Source organism: Harpia harpyja, chromosome 13 (genome assembly GCF_026419915.1).
Source record: "Harpia harpyja isolate bHarHar1 chromosome 13, bHarHar1 primary haplotype, whole genome shotgun sequence".
Classification (NCBI taxonomy): domain Eukaryota; kingdom Metazoa; phylum Chordata; class Aves; order Accipitriformes; family Accipitridae; genus Harpia; species Harpia harpyja.
Window position 1 is genome coordinate 10,749,179 of NC_068952.1, and position 20,713 is coordinate 10,769,891.

Consider the following 20,713-nt stretch of genomic DNA (forward strand, 5'->3'; position numbering starts at 1 on the left):
TTACCAGTCCCTTTCTGAAAATCAGATCCAAAAGGCACTGAGACACATCCCACACAAATCAGATGATTGGAACGATGTAAGAAAAGAGTCCTCCCTCTTCACTTACCACCACACAGTTGCAGACTATCCTTCCCTTGGCCAAGACCTAATTAAAGAGGCCATTGTAAAATATTCACTGCAGAAATGACTGCTCTGGCGTGAAAGGCTACTGCCCTTAGGGCTGCTTGTCCAAACACTTCTGCAGAAGGTTACCAGCAACCACAGGAGAACTGGCAGGACAGCAGGTCAGAACTTCCCGCGCCTCCCTCAGTGCAAAGACGGAGCAATTGCCATCAGCTCTGTATAGCACGACAGAAGAAACTGCAGCCTGCCAAGTTTTTGAAACAAAATAGCAAGAAACACAACTTAAGGTACAGCAACCAAAGAGCATTATTTTTAATATCAAGAAAAAAAAAATAATTTCTGTGCTGGGTGAGTCAAGCCTTTATTGCTAAACCAGCTTAAATTAAAGTAGGTGGCAAACTGCTATACTCTGTAGTCAATGAAAGTAGTCAATGAAAGCACAAAAATCAGTTTCACAAATTATTTCTTAGCATTCCAGTTGTAGCAAGCAGGAGATTCAGAAAAGCTTATTTTAATTAAAAACTTTATTTTTCATTACAATTCACAGTTTATCCATGGCAAGATGAACCCTTGCCATGTGGACATTCAGAACACTGTGCTGGGGAGACAAGGGTCTTTGTTATAACAGCATTGCTCGGTGCTGTGTCATGGAACTTCCTTAATTTTAAAAGCATACTCTCTGTAAATGTTAATTGATTGATATTTACACTGAATTGACTGAATTTACATATTAACTTATATTTATTAGAAAACAAGCTAAGCATCCAAAAAACATTAACATTCATATCTTGCATGTTATCTAATGGTCAGAGATGCTGTAAGATTTGCCACTTGAATCATGCCCAATCAGCAAAGTCCCATTCTTTTTTAATTTACACAGAGCCTAAATTATTGTTTAAGGCCTGTTCTATTCATTTTATGTACAGCCAGGTTACAACAGACTAACATAAGAAAAAAATGCAAAATTATCCATTCCATCCTGCATTTCTTCTGAATCTCATGTACACCTATATAAGCAAAACAGAAAAATACAAAATTAATGTGTTTTCTTAAAACCAATAAAGAAAACCCATAGTCTGGTTTAGATCTGCTTCTCATTAGCCTATCCTGTCTGAACAATCATCGGTATTCAGATTGTGCTATTTATCAGCTCTTCTTCATGCCTGCACTTATATTCAGAGCCATCTCTATTTGAAATGTAGAAAGTCACAGTGATACCAGTTTCAATTGCATTCCCACATTAGTCACAGCTCCGGCACAGGCAGCCACTGTACTGTGTGACATTCAGGAAAGCACTCCAGCAGGATTCCTGGGTAAAATATCATATGGCGTCTGGTGTGCCTTGACTTAAAGACGAAGTTAAGAATCCTTTTCATGGAGCACATATCTGGCAGAAGGTTTATGCTTATTAAAAATAGCTGTATTTTTCTGCATCGTTTTCTGGATGTGGTTATTAGAATACAGCAATTAAAGGCCTCTCCTGCCTCTCCTCAAAATAGTAATTTTTATTTGCTCTTGTCATCTACCAAATAATTTAGTGATAGATAAGCTGCAGATTTTTTGGTACATCTGACGCAGAGAAAAACAACTGCTGAACACTGCTTGAAAAAATAAGACCCGAAGAGGGTCTGCAAATTCTACAAGTCAGTGTGAACAAGTATCAGCTGGACCTGAGTAAAACAAAATGCTTCTGGGGGACATGTTTGCAACTTTTGAAACTGCAGTGCCTTTAAATTTAGAGCTAAGAACATCATTTGATGATTGTTGAGTTTTGGCATTCATTCATGCTGGTTGGCATCTTCATGACAGACACCTTTAAAACATCATCGTTTCAAGAAGAATGAAAGCTCAAATGAAATACACTTCTCAAGCAAAAAAACCAACCAAACAAAAACCGTACAGGAACTGTAGAGGTTCTGGTTCTTCAAAAGATAAGGCACTGACAAAAATTTCTTAGGTAAAAGGCTGCATAAGAATTTCTTGCCATTTACAAATGTGTTGTAGTCCAGAAATTGTCCATTCCTAGGCTCAGTAAGGTAGACCCTGAAAATTTAAGGACTGATCCCTCAAAGCTACATTGTTACCATAAACAAGTGTGATTCATTCTTGAGGCCATATGGCACATTAGAAGTGAAAAACAGTCTGGGCAGATAAAGGCAGAAGACGTTGCTTGTTCCAGCATCTTTCGATAACAGAAGTGCCATTCATCTTTGTGTCTTTGAAGAGATGCGATGGTAACTCTGGACTGTAGTTTCTGTGGAACTCATGCACACATATAAAATGCTATTAGCATTGATCATCGACAGGGTGGAGAAAAAAAGATATATGGCTAGTGTAAGCCAAAAGCTTCTCGAGGACTGGGATCCAAAGTCACGGCTACTTAATGTTTTCGATAACAGCTATCTCTTCTGCTGCACAGTGTGGTGTCAAACCATTCATGTAAATGCTGTCTGTCTTTGTTAGAGCTGGCAAGATGTCCTTCTCACTGGTGAGATGGTTGACTGACAGGGTTCTCTTGCAGGGAGTCAGGTCTTGATTGTGGTTGACAGCGAGTTCTGCAGAGAGCTTCCTTTTGATAGAGGTAGCCCGCTGGAACTTGTCATAGATCTCCACGCTCAGGCGCCTTCGAGTTTCTTTGAACTCTGCAGTGACGTTGGCCGTCCACTCCGCAGCATGGGCTCTGAATTCCCCTACCTGCGGGAAAAATGAGGAAAAAAAAGGAAGCATTATGGGGCCAAGGACTTTAGACACTGGTTAGGCTCAAGAGCCCAGTGAGAGAGCAATGCATCTTTGGGCTGACAAAGAGCTGCCACTGCTGCCGGCACAGATTTCTCATGCCGCAGACTCACTCTTTTATTGATAGCGACTAAACAGGAAGATGTCGCACTAGTAAGGGTTAACAATAATTCCAAAAACCACAATAAAAATCTTTTCTGCTAAAATTTTTGTCTTTAATTATAGGCAGTCAGCAATACAGGGAAGCTGCAGAGCCCTGACAGCTGCACGGTACCCAGCTGGTCAGGGGATGCTGAAATCCCAGCAATCCGGGCTGTGTTATGCATTGTTACTAGGGTGCAGGGTTATTTATGAGCACTTCTACTGTCTCTGGAAAGATCCCTGGGAGACTTGGCAAAGAATTTTCTAAATTTAGACAGAAAAGCTTTTTTAAAGGAAAATGTCAGCTGCTTGTGTTCTCTCTTTTCTGTGGTTGCTCAAACGTAGCACCAATAAAGCAACAGTTTCAATCATGTCAGCAACATGTCTGCTTACCACCCCGAGTCCACCGACATGACGTACTAAAAAGCATGAAGACAACTGCAGAGCAGGACTCCGGGAGCTGTTACTGATCCCAGCCAAAGGAAACGTGGCCTGCCAGTCACGGCACAGGGCTGCTGTAGTTACCATACGGCCGGAGGCGGGTATTTCCCCCTGCTACCTGCAGATCTCCAGTCAGACTGGCTGCAAGGTGCCAGGGTGTACCACCGCTACCATTTCACAAATGTATGTAGGTGCCTGCTGCCCACAGTTCCTGTGTTCTAACGCTGTATGTCCTTATATTGACAGCCTTTATGGCAAAGGCTGATCCACTTTCACTAAAAACTACCATAATTTTTAGTCCTTAAGATTTCTTTCCTTGATTTCAATGTTTCCATACTAGGAAAGCTGGAGCATCCCATCAGCCCAAGCTCTGAGGGTAGGGCTGAGGAGGGGGAGGAAGGCAGCTGCTGGCACAGAATCCCAAATTATCCTTACTTTTCCTCAGATGGCATGAGGTAGACTGAGCTGCTCACCCAGATAGTAGTCCAAGGTGAACTATGGCCTTGTAATTTATATGCTATTTATATTTTTGCTCTTGTATTTCAACCAAACCAGTGTTACAATATTAAATAAGTTATATAGGTAATTAAAGAAGGCATCTTTTGAGGAGATTATCTCGTTGTAGCTGCAAAGGAAATAGATTGTTTCTCTTTAAATCTCTGCTTTGTAGGCAGTTTAATAGTTGGAAGGTATAGCACAGGGAAGATAGAATGCTGATAAATATAACTCCAAAGCAAAGCATTTCAGGAGAATTAACCCACTGAAATAAATTAGTCTAATTGGTACTGCTCAGTCCAGAATTTCAATTATTGGCAAGCAAGCTTGGACTTGGTGAGCACAGAAATAATAATAAAAAAATACTAACACAGAAAAATATGGGGGGGGGGGGGGGGGGGGGGTGTAAACCATCAGAGAAAAGTGGCCACAGGCTTATTCTTGCTTTGCAGTGCAGTGGAAAACAGGAATATAATGAAGGTAGAAAAATAAATCAGCTCACCCAGGAGTGACAGGGTTTCAGGAAAACTTTTCCCCTCCAGAAACAAAACAAAAAGATCTCTTTACCCAGGGGTCATTTTATTACATTTGTCTCAGCTTCAGTGAATTACACAGATGACTAATGTGGACCCATTATGTATATTTTCTAAAACAAGGATTATTATCTGTAATACACGGAGGACTCACCCAGCTGAATGATTATTAGTATTTAAATTGTGCAATTAGGATCAGACACACTGTACTTCAGATCTAAAAATAATGAAATCTGTAATGCTGAAACATTTCAGCTGCTACAATATTTTTATTTGTAGTAAACAAGTAATCAAAATATGATAAGCAGTATCAGTGCACACCCTGGGGCAGCTTGGTCCTTCTCCAAAGCTTTATTAAAGGCATCCTGCTCAGGTTCTGCAGCATGCCTCTGTCCAGGGGAGCAAAGAGCCAGTATACGGGTTCTTATCTTACCCTATACATTTGTACTCCTCACTAGCTGCGTAAGCATTTACCAGACCAGTTATTTTGCTCAGGCACACATCTCTGGCATTGCATGTGGTCACATTCAAGGGATGTTATCAGACTGGTAGCTTTAAAATTGTGTCTTGGCAACCTACTGGAAGCTACGAGCATCTTGAACTGACTCCCCGTATGCTTTTTAACCTTCCTTTTACTAGTAGTTTCAGTTCCCACTTCTCTCATGTTTTCCCAGCAAAGAAAAAACAGCTGGCCGTGCTTCTGAAGAAAGCAAGCCTATGTAACCCGTAGGATAGGCTCAGAATTCCCTCGCCAGCCCACCTCACCACATGCTGGTGACGGACCTGTCTTGCACAGGGCAAGTTGCTATATTTTAACCCTTGCACATGTAAGTTATTCAGAAGGATTCTAAAATTGTAGTTGTTAGGATATCTGATGACCAAATTCTAATTAGACTTCTTTTGGGAAGCAAGTTCATACAGCCAGCTGAAGAACACCACTAAATATGCCTTTGGAGATGGGCTCATGTTCCAATTAAGGTGATGTGGAACATGAACATGGTGGACTCAATTCTATCTGCCTGTAGACCAGAGCTATGATGCTGCTTGGCACAATTTCAGTTTTGTATTAAAATCATAGAAAAAAAATGAAAAATACAGTGCTATTGCTAAGCAGAATTGAAATGCATTAGTAGTAAAACAGAGGTAATTGGCACAGCATGAGAAACTAGCAGTTCAGTGCTGTGTGAACTATGTGTGTCCCAGATTACTGCTTTCAGCCCCTAGCTTTTGTGTGAACTGAAATGCACTCAAAAAAATGTTATCTCTTCAGAATAAAACTCTTTGATTCCATAGCACTTACGGACTCAAGCACAAAAGGTTATAGGAAAAGAAATGTGCAGTCCTTAACTACCAGTGTACATAAGCAACTTGCTCTTATAATTTGATCCCTCCTTTATCCATAGGGACATTTCTGTATATGTTCAGGTTCTTTCTGTCCTTAGGGTATGACATTTTATCATACTGCATTACAGCTCCTCTTCATCCGGGGGCTGACAGCCACAAAACGTCTTCTGCAAAGTAATTGAAATACCAGTTGCCTATGCTGCTCAAAAAAATCTTAACATACTTACCTGCTGTAACAATTGTTTACTTTTCTCCAATTCTCTTGTCTCATTTACAGCACACAGCTCTGTAGACTCCGCAGCTGTCATAGTTGGGGGCAATGTGACACAAGGACGAGGCCTCTCAGTCACAGAAATTATTGACAACTAAGTACTTTACATAAGGCTGAATGACACAAAATATTTCAAAATAGGAAAAACATGTCACAGTGACAGCACCTGACTCAGCCATACAATAAGCAGCACTAATCTGGTGATGCTGCTCACTCCTAACCTTTGGGGAATAGAAATGCCACCAGTAATAGAGACACAGTCCCTGGCCCAGCTCCCAGATTGACTTCCTCCACATCAAAATCCAAATTAGACTGCAAGGTGTTAGACATATTTCACAAGGAGTATCAACTCTAACCTACTATCGATTCTAAACTATTAACATTGTACTTTGAACATCAACCGCTAGTAACTTTATTAGGTATTTATGAAGTAATACTCTACTGCCTTATGAGTCCGGGGAATACAGGTCTCAATGACAAATTCTCAAGAAATATGGTAATGGTAACACAACTAGAATATTCCACACAGCACAATTCACCACAAAAAACTAGATACTTTTCTATCAAATAAACAGTGTTGACTCAATTCCTTGTCCAGCACAGCCTGCCTGGCCTCCAGCTACCACTGCAGATGGCCCTGGATATCCCACACATTCTACATCATATCTGACAGCCCCATGGGGATGTCTCAAATACCACAGGTCATCTCTAGTAGCATCTTTAAATGTCTATGTTAAGGTGTCTCTGTCTACCTGTGGTGGAAATGTCACATTTACTCTGTTAGGTTATAATGAGGAATAGCCTCTGAACAATTTTGAACCGTGTCTACTCATTACCGTTAAAGTCGCTTTTGTTTTTTGGGGGGGTTGTCTGTTTGTTTTTAACTATACATCAAAAAAATACTGCATAAACTTCCTGAATGACCAAACAGTTCCCAGGCTGTGCACATACGTTATCACCAATATAATTTAAAGACAGACATACTGAATTTGACAGAACTAGGAAAACACATGGACATAAAGCAACCATTCCTTAACCTACTCCTGCCAAAACCCATCTAAATTAATAATGACCTAAAACTGGCTCTCAGCCAGTATCACTGGTGAGACCAAAACTCTATTAATTTTCATTGCCACCACGTTTCAGCTTTCTCACTTTCTAGCTGACCTCCGTACTTGGATAGAGGCCAACAGCATAACCCAGTATGTAAGTATGTCCAAGGGGATGCTACTGTTAAAAGAAAAAAAACATCTGAAGATGCTGAAGCACCTGCTTCATTCTTCAGTACATTTACTCTAATTCCTTATACTTGTCAGGAGTTTGGGGATCTTTCTGGGCACGCTGCTCACAACAGATACCCAAATAATTATACAAACAGAACTACCCACCATGCAGGAAGACCACTCATCCTATTAAGTGTGGTCTGGACAGCACAAGCTATGTAGCCATAACATTTACATGAGTAATTTGTACTTTGAATTAAGCCACATCTGTGGTCTAACAGAGAAAAACACAAGCCTAATTAAGGACATCCTTAAATAGACCAAAATACACACTTGTCTAACTTAACTTTGCCTTAGTTTTGCTCCTCTCTCTCGGGAGATTCTTGAACAATCCCAACATTACAGTATAACCAGTTAATCTACTTCTGCTTACAGAGTGGGAAGAAAGACACCCTGCTTGGATGGAGCTCAGATTTATGACAAGAAAGTTATGATATACTTGGGAGGATCTAAACTACTAAGTACCAAATAGGAAAAAAATTAGCATTATATGCTATGCAAGAAAATGTAAATATATATTTCTAAATAACGTGTGTAGCTTTTTCTTTCATAGCTGTACTTTATGTTGTTTCCCTTTGGCATACAGGGAATGGAGCTGGAGATATCCATCTGACTGCATTTTAGGAAAAAAAAAATGGCCTTCCTTATAGACATTCTTAACACTCTAGGTGTTCCTCAGTATATAATTTCTAACATTTATCCCTAATGCATTCTCCAAGGTTTTGCAGCTTCGTTTTTCCTCTCCAATGTACTTTTTTCTGTTACTTAAAAATAACACATCCAATTAACCTCTCCATGATATGCTACTCAGAGACAAAACTAGAAAGAGCATGTACATGCCACATTATCCAGGCAGCAGAGTAGAATACATAACATTTTGTCTTAGCTTTCAAGAAACACATCCAGCATTTGCAGAAATTGTTCTTGAAGTCCCACTTAAAAGTCAAAATTAAAAAAAATGTAGGTACAGAGAGGGTTGATGAGTTTAACAATGCAGCTGCTGGGTGGGTTGATTCCCTGCGTGGGTTGGAGGGTTGTCTATCTGCCATCTCACTTTCCTGCAGTTCTGGGCAAGCATACGCTACCTCTTCCCACCTGAGCTACAGCTGGCCACAAATTTATGTTCACTACATCAGTTATCTATAGGCTACAGAAGACTGGAGTACAGAAGAGAAAAAGACAAGTTTCACAGACATTTTTATTGAAGCCTGTGCATTTGCTGTCAAGGGAATCTCATTTATAGTCCAACTAAAAAAATTCCTATCCCAATTATCTGGCTTTTAGTATTTCTGTAATTATAGCGTTATTAGTAAGTACCCAAACCCCTTGCACTGTAATCTGTGGACAGGTATTTAGAGTAGACTGTGCTCTGCTCGTCTTTAAAGGTAAACAGTAACAAAATGCAACGTAGAAATACCACAGGCACTAATAATGAGATACCTATGCTGAGCTTTCCCAAGTGTTTAACCACTATCTTCTATTTCTTCATTCTGTCAGGACCTCAGCTCTGTAGTAAAGAACTCTTGTACACCAGGTCTTTAAGCTACCAGACTTTAATTTCAAAGTGAATAGCACAAATGAAGCAGTAAGTGATCTCTTTTTTGGTTCCCCTAACTGGTATACGTGTCCCTCTATTTTTCAGGCAACTATTAGAGGGGAAAACATTCTATTTTGTAAAATTGCCATCTTCTGGAGTAACATTTAAATTACATAGACAGTTGTATTTTTGTAGCCATGGTGGTCAGAAATGTTTTGGGAACAATGCTCTCCCACTGGAAATTGGATTATTCAGTCCTATAATAAGTAATGTTTGTGAGTTCACTCTGGTGAGCAACGATTGTTTGGTTTCACCCACATAATTTCCATAAGCACATCTGATGCCTTGGATGAAATAAACCACATTCTCCAATGGGAATGCAGAGAGCCCATGAATTCTGATTATTTTCTTGCGGAGGAACATCTATGGTGGCAGCTGTGGGAATATGTTTTGTGGAGATGTGACAGATGGCAGATGCAGAAATGGCCCTTTTGTTCTATCATGGTCTGATTCAACAAAATAAAAACAGGTAGCCTAGTAAATTAAAAAAAAAATCATGTCTACATAAACAGAACCAGATATACTAACAGTCACCACATTTATTTTGTTTTACCTCTTTTTTTCCAGAAATATGAACACTCCTATGTTAGGTACCTCCTCAGAACTATTATTGAATATTGCCCATCAGACACCTCTTTGCATAGAGCTGTATGTGTGTGTATCTCAATACTGTATACAAGTTATTGGCCTGATTATCCAAGTCCCTAATATTCTGCTTATTAATAACTTCCAAAGAAAAAAAAAGATGCTGACATATTCCTATCAAAATCGGCTGTTCTATTTAGTTGTTTCATCTACCTCAGAGAGCCATCCAACCCCTCTTTCAAACTGAAGAGAGGGAATGACATTCACCTGTATTAACCACATGAAACTACTTAAATTTACATAAAGCTCTACCAGCTGAGCCCAAGGTGATTCAGGAGAACAGCATGTATTCTCTATCTGCACTATACAGCCACTGACTTTGCTGCAGCCAGAAATAGCAAACATCTTAAGAGTTATACTAGAAGCATAATGAAACCGAAGCCACAGGCAGTTGAAAGACCGTCTCAACTTTCTCCCACAGGAAAGAGACAATGACTGTTTCATAAACTCATTGGACTTTTTTAGCTTATAAAGATATGCTAAAGAAAACATAAAAAAAAGGACTTTTAATTTTGACTTGGTACTGAGTAAGGAATGGCCTTTGTAACTACATCGTCAAGTCCCTAGTAAAAACTGTTTCTTAGCTTTCTAATGTCAATATCTGCAGTGATATTTTTGTGAAGTATTAAAGCTCCACTCTGGTTGTTCAACACTAGTATTACAACTGCACTCATCCCTTGTAAAGGAAAGTACTCCATAGGTTCTTCAGTCCTTTTTATCCCTGACTGCAAAGCAGTTTCCTCCCTGTCAACACAGCTTCTTGAAGATCCAAGGGTATTCTGCTGAACTGGCTTTGCCTGGGGACTCGTCCACAAGACAGCTATCGAACGCATACATGCTCATATTACTAACATGTTTTGGCATCTTTTCCTAACAATATCCAAGCACTGAGATTACCTTAAAAAAAGTAAAGTTTTCAGGAATGTTAATCATGAAGATGTGGGCTGAACAGATTCCAGATTAAATATCACTCTGTCAATAGAGTTAAATCACAGCTATATTTGTCACAGTAACGTAAAGGATCGATTACATCTTGTCTCCAAAAATCAAGATTTCCTAATGTAAACCACAATAATGTACGTTCAGGGAATCTTCATGGGTAATTAACTCCAAGAAATGCCACTGCTATAACTGACCTCCCTTTAATCAGTTTCTCTTATTATGAAGTATAAGTCACTTGCTCCAGTTTTATTTTTGCAAATTCAATAGCTCTCACCATCACTACCTGGTTGCATGCAACCCACACTGGAGGCATTTCCCTCTCCCCTGAACCCTCCAGTCAGCACAGCGAGGCAAGGGGGAGCACTGTGGGAGAGCGGGGCCAGGCGTAGGGGCTGGCAGTGCCCCCCTGCCCTCGGCAGGCACAGCGTGCCATCCCACGCAGGGAATTGTACCTAGGCAGCATGTCTCTTGGAATCAGCACCACACCAGCATCCCTTTGGGGACCTGGCACTTAATATGCAATAACAAAACAGCCATCTCTAAAGGGCTTTAATATGCCCAGCTAAGAGGCGTGATATAAATATAAACCACACCAGCATAGATGTTACCTTTGTGCATGTGTGTTGACTCTGAAGTTAATCAGGCATCACATGTCCAAAGTACACAAAGCTATGAGGAAAGACATCTCAAAAAACGTGTCAAAAACAATCAGCAGATTAATTTTCCTGGGACTCTCAGAAGAACATGCTCTTTCATGTCCATTATTGCACAGAGTACTACAGCGTGCTTGTAAAAGAGTGATCAACACAGAAACTCAGCATTACAGACTGTTGCTAGGGCAGGACCAAGAACACCACCAGGATGACTCTTGAGAAGCGAAGAGATCAAATTGCATTCAAAACCGGGTCAGCCATTTCTACCTTCTCCCTACACCAATACCACTTTTTATACATCTCCAAGACTCAGAGACATTATGGAGAGACTGTACTCCCATCTTTCTTTTTTGGGGGGTGGTGGGGGTTTTTTTTGTCCTGTTGCTAGTCAAATTTGACTGGAGACCTATGGCTGTATTTACTGTAGAAAGATTTTATATTTTTCCCCATCTCAGAAATTTAGAAACAATCACCTTTTTGAATGTGGCTATTTTTTCTCAAATACACTTTTCTGTACATCTTGGATGGACTGGAAAAAACTCTTAATGCTAGGCAGACTTCTCTTCAGATGGCTCTTTTGCCATTTTTGTAGCTCTCCACATTCTTTCCAAAGTTTAGACCACAGATCTAGGGACTGTTTTCTAGTAATATACCTTTTAATAACGTCTGCAGCAGTAACACCACTTTCCTACAGAAATTTAATGATAATCTGCTTGCGCATCCTAGAATTGTGTCACCCCTATTAATCATTGCCTTGAAAAAGGACTTCACGTGTAATTGCTTTCACATCATGACTGTCTCCCACAAATATTTCTAGTTCAGTGCTTTCTAGGAACAGACTTCCATCAAGTCAGTCTGACCTACCCATTGAACTTGTGGATATACAATTCTCAAAACTACTGCAATTGTCTTTTTAATCTTTTGTAAGAAAATGAAAAGCCCAGACAGTTGTTTTCTTCAAGAGAAGCTGGTCTCTCTTAAAACAATGCACAATGGATCAGCAATTGGCTCACACCTTTGTAAAAAGCCTCTGATCACCAGGCTGAAGAGTTATTCCTATCACCTTCATTTCTAAGTAAGTGAATGGATTTTTTAAAACAGCGAGAGCCGAATTAAGAGCTCACCGCCACTGAAAGAACTTCTTCCTCCTCCTTGCTTGCACACCCTCACTGACCAGCCTGTTTGCCTGGTATGCCAGTTCAACTCACTAAAACCTTGCAAAACTGCTTCTCACTTGAGTCCACTCATTTTTTTTCATCCTTTCATGCATACATTTAGGGTCCCTCCTTGGGGGATATGAGACATAGTTTCACGTTCCCTTTAGGCTGGGACCCTTATGCTGGGTGAGCACCTTTAGCCTGAAGCTAGTAAAATGGAAAGACAACAAATATTATAGGGAGTGCAATAATCTCCCTGGCATCATCATGACAAGCCTAATTTTGTTTTGACAGACATGAGTGACAGCTCTGCCACTGGTGCCAGGAAGATTAAACTGAATGATGATTCAGATGAGTCAAATTTGTTTATAAATATCAAAGATAATAATTGCCTCTTGAATTTCCACAAGTGAATGTGCTATTTCTCATGAAATTTTAGTCTTGGTCTTTAAAGCTGGATCCATATTGTTCAACTCAAAAGAAAGACACCCAGCATGAAAAATCACTTGTACAAACCGAGCCAATGTCTAACATGAGTCAGTCACCTGGACTCTTGATATACAGTGAAGAGAATGGGCTCTTCCAGGATGCAATTCATCTCATATGGTAGATACCTTAAAACATTCAAATGGATCATGCTAGAAATATTCATTTCCTTCCACTGACTATAAAGGGAATGTAGATGACTAGGTCAGATGTTGATATCTACACTGGGGATGAATCCCATATTCATTGACTTAAGAGTCTGGACTAGAGCTTAACAAAGAGAATACCGTGAGGCCAAGGGACATAAGCCCTTAATTTTAAAAGCAGGAATTTGAAGTTTATAGCCCAAATGACTAAGATTCTTGGTTTGGTAGGCATTTTTGCTGGAAATACTGAAATTCAGAAGCTGCTGCATACTGAAGAAAAATATGACAAGGAAAAAAATCCTGCTGAAATTTTACCTTTCAAAGAGACTAAAATCAGAAGACTCTAGAAGTGCTCTGAGTAATCAGAGTATAGAGAATAATGAAGAGGAGGGAGTTTAAGGCAAGCTAGTACAGCTGAATCTGAACTTCAGAGACAGATCGCCTACTTAAGATTACAGCACACAGCATGTTCCAGTGACTTTCTGACACTTCATCTATCTTACTGTATGAACTGCTTCCAGCAGCAGATCTATCCTTCTAAAACTCCCACTTCTGCCTCTACTTGTCTTTCACTTCCCTCCCCGTTTGATGCATTCAAAACTCTCAAGAGTATTTCAGGAGACAAAAGCCACCTGAGCAACTGACAGACATTCTCGTTATCTGGGGTTTAATATCAAAATACAGCATTATTGTGGATCAGTGCATATCTGATCAGATCTTTTTGTCTCAGTTTCACTTGCATATGGCAAACTTTTCTGGTAGTATCCTGAAAAAAAATAGGTGTTTTCTTTTGTTGAAACTGTGAAATGCATTATTACTGCAAAGTCTTATGTAAACTGCTTTTAAGAACAATGCAACTGCATTAGTAGAAATGTGAACAGGACTATAGATATTAGGTGATATTAATTATCATCATGCCCACTTCTTGGAATATGGAGGTTGCCTTTCACAATATACACTGTAAATATGCTATGAGAAACTACTTTTTACTTTTGACTACAGGAAAAGGCAAAAAGGAGATTATTATGGCTGCCTTTCAAAAGAGTCATCAAATACCTCTGCTGATATATAGTTTTGTTTGTTGAGGGAAAGTAAAGAGAGGGGCTTTGCAACACTTGTGACCCCTCTGTCTTCGTCCTGGGCTCTGGTACAATTCACTAGACTTGGCTGCTATCAGCCCTTGGTCTTAGACTGCTGAAACCAGCACAGCCGATCACTATTGAATGATCTGCTCCCTCCTGTATCTAAAACATGGTAGGCTACTACTATTTTATTCATGAAAGTATGATACTAATCCTACACAAAATCTTGTTTATTTGTAGGTGTTGATACCCATAGCGAGTAAGTTTTGTGAAGGAAGATTTTCAGTGTTCTATATTTCCTAGGAAATATATTAAACTGTTTCAGTTTTCAGAGTGCATTAGTTATGGCCCTATAGGTTTTATCATAGCCTCTGTCTCTCAGTAAATTTCAGTATATGACATTGTTTCTAATTTCAAAGGCTACCTTTAGGTACAATGAGCTATTTCCCCAATGACTGACAGGATGTTTCCTTAAAAGAGAGTTAAAAAAACATACTTAGAACTAGGATTTTTCCATTGCACTCATTTCTACTATTTGAACTCCAGATAGATTCCTCTGCTATAATCTGCATCCATAGAAGCTGGAACAGACCATCGTAAATTTAGGTTTAACTGAAAAAGCAGACAATACAAGAAATTCAGAGTCTGCTCTGGCTTCTGCTGGCATAGAGGACACCTGATGACTACATTTCCACTAAACTCCCTCAGCTTCTTCACTCAAATTTTCCTAGGCAGGTAGTAAGGATGAGCTAAGGGCAGCAGTTTTTAATCATAAAATGCTACCTGTAAAGTGAATATTTGTAAAACGCTTCAGTTCAGACACAGCCAATCTTATAACAAAACGCAATATATTTTTTACAACTTTCCTTCAACAAAGTACCATTAGGAGAGAATACAGAAATAATTTTTCACATTTTCTAACTAGCACACAACTTGTGCTATGCCATAGTTCAGTTCTCAAACTGGTCTCCATGATTTTTAAAACTGTAGCATTTTAAAACTGCTAAAACATTTTCTTTCTGTTATGAATTCTCAGACATGCCTGAGCAATGGGTTAAGAAGTGAGGGGGAGATTTCTGAACATCAGAAATATGATTAATTGAACAAATGGAACCAATTATGTTACATCTGTCTTTGATCAAATCTAACACTCGAGACACTTGTATACAGCAAAATCCTGAATACCTGCATCAGCCAAGAGAATTTGGATGTATCTGAAGAATGAGGTTTTCCTTTCTGTAGACAAAATGAATATGCTTACTTAGGCTACAAAGGTGAGAAGGAATGGCAAGATGAAATAGGGCATACATTCCTGGTGCCTGAGAAAAGAAAGCTTGGCATAGCACTGGGCTGCATAACCTGGTAAATTGAGTTTTACTTGATAAAAATAGGAATGTGTTTAATGTGTTAAAAGAATCCATGAGTTTGTTCAATTCATGCTACTTTAAATCTTTTCCATAGTTAGTCTGTAGTGACATAGGTTCAGTATAAAATAAAAACTAGATATGATAAAATTCAAACATTCTTAATATATTATAATCATTATAATAATATGGATAATGAGATGCCCTAAACAAGATTAAACCCTCAGGTGCTCTGTACAATTATATAGTCAAGATAGATTTTTATCCAGAGATCTTACTGTCTGGATGAGAGAAGAATATGAGAAAAGTGAGATTAAATACCACATTAATTCTGAGAAGTGGTGTGAAAAACTAAACTGTGTCACAAGTGTCTGAGGAATTGCAGCAAAACTAAGCCTGGACAAGGTATTTCTGCATAGTCCCAAGTCATAGTGCCTCAGTCACATCCCATTTCTTCAAGAATCCAGAAACAAGTAACACAGGGAAACTAAATGCAGCTTAGGAAGTGCCCCAAGCTGAGAACAGTTAGACACCAGGAGAGCGCACAGGGGAGACACCACATGTGCTTGCCCAGCTCTTACTTCTTCCTAGTGCAGAGCCAAAAAAATGGGCTAGACCAACCTAATTCTGAAGTTCAAAATAATGAAGAAAAACCATGCAGGCTAATGGTGTTTGAAGTGTTCTATTGGTTTCCCTGCAGCCAGCGTAAATCACGCAGGTTAGGTGTTAAAGACGCCCTCTGCTCTTCCAGAAAATAAAATGGTGATCCTGCAAACTGTTGAACTTGCAAATGGGAACACTTGTGTGATACCTGCTGCTCTGTATCTGTGAAGGACACTAGTAAAGCTTGTTGTGTAAGGAAAGTTATAAATATCCTTTTAAATTTACAGCACAGGGGCAGAAGATGATACTCTTTATATGAAACTCATCAAATAAATATTGTCCTCTGCTTCAGAGCTAAGTGTTTATGAAAAGCCTGGTAAAAGCGTACTTATAACAGACCTGCCCCAATGCTGTCTCCAACTACAAAGAGCTATGAGCCTAGCAAGGGCAATGAAAAAGGGCTGCCCACCCCACTTGCCTCACAAAGTGGGCTTAATCCTGCCCAAGCACCCAGCTCACATCCTCCTGCCTGCTGTCACCATCGCTGCTGCCCTCTGGTCAGAAAGGGGCAGGGACCCCAAAGGTCTGAAGTGAGTGAAAGTATATCGGGGTAAGCTACCCTTTACAGCAAGGGTACTCAAGGGTTGCCAGGATTACATCTAGGCATTGATGCCGTGCCCTACAGCTAGGAAAACAATTTAAAACAATATAAGTAGTAGGCCACTGCACTGTAACCAACATATTCATTCCATCAAAAAGAAATCAGAGGTTTTATATTCGAGTAACACAAATGAACTGATGCGTGCAGAGGAACTGAAGTTAAATTAGAGGGAAATAATATGTCGCTTAAAACAAAATTAATTTATTTCTCAAACTTCTAGTAAAGCCTGAACTGTGCTAGCTGCAATCAAAGAAAATTTTGTTTATCCTCTAACATTTTCAAAACCAGGACATTTTCTTAAGTGACAAAATTTAAAGTAAAATATTGTAGCATCATTGGAATGATAAATACACATTTACAAGTAAAAAATATATTTGAACTGAAAGCAATGCACCTGACTACAAATAACTAGGCATGCTGCTGAAGATATTATGGTAAAACAGCGCCAGGCATATTTAAATAATTCATTCCAATACCTTGCATGATATGAAACATTTATTGTCTCACCACTGTAAAATGATCAAAGGTATCTTAAATATAACTATTTAGTGATTTAGTATTTTTCCTTACATACCTGCATCCCAAATAGAAACAATCAAAGCAGAATGATTTTTGCCTCAAAAATTAAGGACTACATTCTACTGTCTAGAATAATCCTTTTAGAGAATATTTTCCCGTAAGTCGGGTGCAATTGTGCACATACACTTAGTTTAATAATACATTTAATCTAATTTTATATGCAGCCATGTAAAAAAATCACTCTGACTAGATTGCTAGAAAGTTTGCTGCAGTTTGAGCTGCAGCATATACTTCATACATAAACAGCTTTGACCTATGCCCTAAGAGCAAAAGCAGCCATAAGCTCACCCGACTGCTAATCAAAGTTTTTAAAAAGTAGTATTTCTTCCCTTTCAAAACGTTCTTACCTCTTCCTTTGTCTTTTTTGATATGACTCTTAGCCAGTCTCCAATCATGCTGAGGACAGCTGCAAAGTAAGCAAGCCCAACAAGGATCCAGAACCACACCACTGGCTTATAAAAATCTAGGTACTCAATATCTGATCCCCCTGAAAAACAATACAGTTAAAATTAAAGCAGACTTAATAGTTATAGGTGAAAAACTGTTTTTAAATTAATTCTTTTCCTAAAAAAAACGATTATATTTCTTGCAACTTCTATTTTCTCACCTATGCAAAGATTCATAGCAAAACATTTTGTTTAATTTGAATAAACAATGATCTAAATTCATCCACTCTTGAAAACACAGTTTGGAGTATGCAAATTTTAGACAATGATTGCTAATCATTCATAATAAATAAAAAATTAACACAAACTGATTCAACTGCTGATAAATCATTAAGGTAGAGGTCATTGAGGACAGCTTTAATGAAAGGACTTCCCACCTGCTCCAAATAACAACTCTGTACCAAATTTTAATTATTGCTCTGGAATACGTGATGTGTTCATATCCTGAGAAATCTGATTTTGCACAGACTTTGAAACACATCTCAATACTTACATGAATCCTTTAGCCCTTGCAAAGAAGAATAGCACCTGCATTAACAAGTGTCCCTGTTGGATAGGCAAACATTATCATCTCCATTTTGCAAGGGAGGAAACCAGGGTATGGGGACTTGAGCTGAACTGATCATACTTAAAAAAAGGTGGATAAAACAGATATCAGCTGAAGGCAGCTTTTTTGAATCCCACTGCCGCAAGCACCAGTCACTTCCTTCCTTCCAGTGTTAAATTAAAAAAGGATAAATTTCAGAGATGTCTGTAATGGAGCTTTCAGGTACAATACACCTATAGAGAACAGATGCCTTATTTCTGCACAAAAAAAGTTATGTTCATCCAGAGCTCTTGACAACACAAAATAACTCATGTTTCATATCTTGCAGTAAAATAAAACAGAAGCCTTAAACTTGCAATTCAGTTGTGTTATGATAAGTAAAATCAGGATCCTACTTTGGGTTGCTGCAAGTAGAAGTTTGATGTGTGTATCTGCCCACAGTTGAGGAGATACTACCGTAAAACCTTTTCAGGCACATTAAAGTAGTCTGTATGGGTACATAATATGTTGGTTTATGTATCTGCATCCTCTACTGGGACAGTACAAGGAAAATTGGCCCCAAAACATCAAGCACCTTGTTACAGTAACAACATTAACTCTGGTGAAGAGTAATGTTTTTTTCCTAGCTGTTATTATCTAATCATCTCAGAGATTACATGCAAATAACAAAGAACTTTACTGATGGTTATCTTTGTATGAAAAGCCTCAGACAGAAATTTTGTTATTCTCATGTCAATAAGCCGTTTCATCAATAGAATCTGTTGAGCTGTAGTAGTTTACTCAACTATTCAAGAGATGAATCCACACTGCAGAAATGGATATGCTTCGACACCTGCACAGTCACAAGTAAGGTAGAAGACAGGGCTCTGTCTGGAACAGAAGACAGCCAACCACCAAAGGGTTCACAAGACAAACAAAATGTCAGAAATGAAGGGATTTCTTAACATCATCCAGCTCATCTCAATCCAGTAAAACAGGATTTTAGGGATGATTCACCCAAAATTTGTTGTCATTCAAAAAATGGTTGATTACCACCATGCCTTTGCTCTATCAGGAGCTAGTAATGAACCACACTCGGTGGTTCACCTTCTTCTTCTGCTGTCTATACAATGCACAAGAAAGTATCACATAAAGCATTCACTCAGCTTGTTTCTAACCTTTGGTGTGTTAATTTTATAAACTGAAACTGGAACCTAACTCTGCCAGTCTGCAGGGAGCATTTCCTTCACAGTTTATATGTCATTTGTTTACAGCAAAGTTAATTACCAGGGCAGGAGTTAGGACAGATTCATATTCAGTCATGAGTTTTCTTTACTGTCTGGCCAGAAGATGGCTCCATCTAGCCATGGCCAAAGGAGTTCAGCTTTCCTAAAGTTAGAAAGGGACAGTTAACCTTCTAGGAAAAGGCTTAACAACTAAAATCTTTATTAGCTGTTGAGTTTCTGAATTTCAAGGGCTCCTCAGGTGAAGTCTCAGTTTAATGGAATAGCAGGGAAAGACATACCTAAGGATGTTTGTCCTGAGATAACTGTCTCCTGTGATGCTGAAACATCACAGAATGCCATAATGCAGTTACCTGGGAATGTCATTAAATAGGATTTCACTGGTAGGAAAACATGATCAAAAGTCAATTGTACTGAATTGAAAGTAAATGGAATTCATTAACGACTGATTTACAATTCACGTAAATGGGTATGAATGTATTTCGGTATGAGTATGTATAGGTATAAATGTATTTTACTGAAGTATGAGATAATTCATCTAGTGATTTTACTGGTAACATTGTTTAACTGGTAACATATGTAAAAAGCATATCTACATAATACATTTGCATGGATTTTTCATAGCATAATTTTTACTTAATAATGCTATCATCTTTGTTTTGCAAAGCAGATTATTTTATATAGCCCTTTAGGAAGCAAAATGCTGAGAAGGCAGAAGCTGAATTTTGTTGTTTGTTTGGCAAAACCAATTTTGTGGGCCAAGGGACAAAACTTTTTTCCAACTTTGCTTGACGTCTACCTGAAATAGGTTGCAACTACAATAAAGAAGAAATACATCTTCCAATTGGAGTGCACTTACTCTTTAATTAGAAGACTCACTGACATAATCTTTATGAAGAGCAGCCACAGTTTATTGCCAAGATGTTCTGTGATAAAGATTTGATCCAAAGTCCCTTGCAATCTATGAGAAATCAAAGAGTTTTTCCATCCATCTTCATCACAGGCTATTGTATTGCTGCTGCCACCATTCTTACATCTGCCAAACAACTTTTAAATTATTTGGGATTTTCAACACTTTGGAAGGCATAGGTTGTTTTATGGCCCAAACACATATTCCTTACTGAGGTGAAAAGCTCTGTGTTTTAGTGAAGGATGGCATTAGAGAAGATTTCAGGGGTGCATTAGGACAGATTCTGGTTCTCAGATAAGGGATCA

At 38.8% G+C, this 20,713-nt stretch overlaps 1 protein-coding gene across 5 annotated transcripts in view; it reads right to left on the minus strand.

Moving 5' to 3' along the window:
• Positions 1 to 629: 629 nt before the first annotated feature.
• The window catches only part of KCNK2 (potassium two pore domain channel subfamily K member 2), a 127,014-nt gene continuing 106,930 nt past the window's right edge, over positions 630 to 20,713 (minus strand). For all 5 annotated transcript variants that reach the window (XM_052805228.1, XM_052805229.1, XM_052805230.1 and 2 more), the window contains 2 exons: positions 17,630 to 17,769; positions 630 to 2,817 (listed from right to left, as the gene is read on the minus strand). In XM_052805228.1, coding sequence (XP_052661188.1) covers positions 2,500 to 2,817; positions 17,630 to 17,769 — 458 coding nt within the window. In that variant the 3' untranslated portion in view covers positions 630 to 2,499. The remainder of the gene's footprint in view (positions 2,818 to 17,629; positions 17,770 to 20,713) is intronic.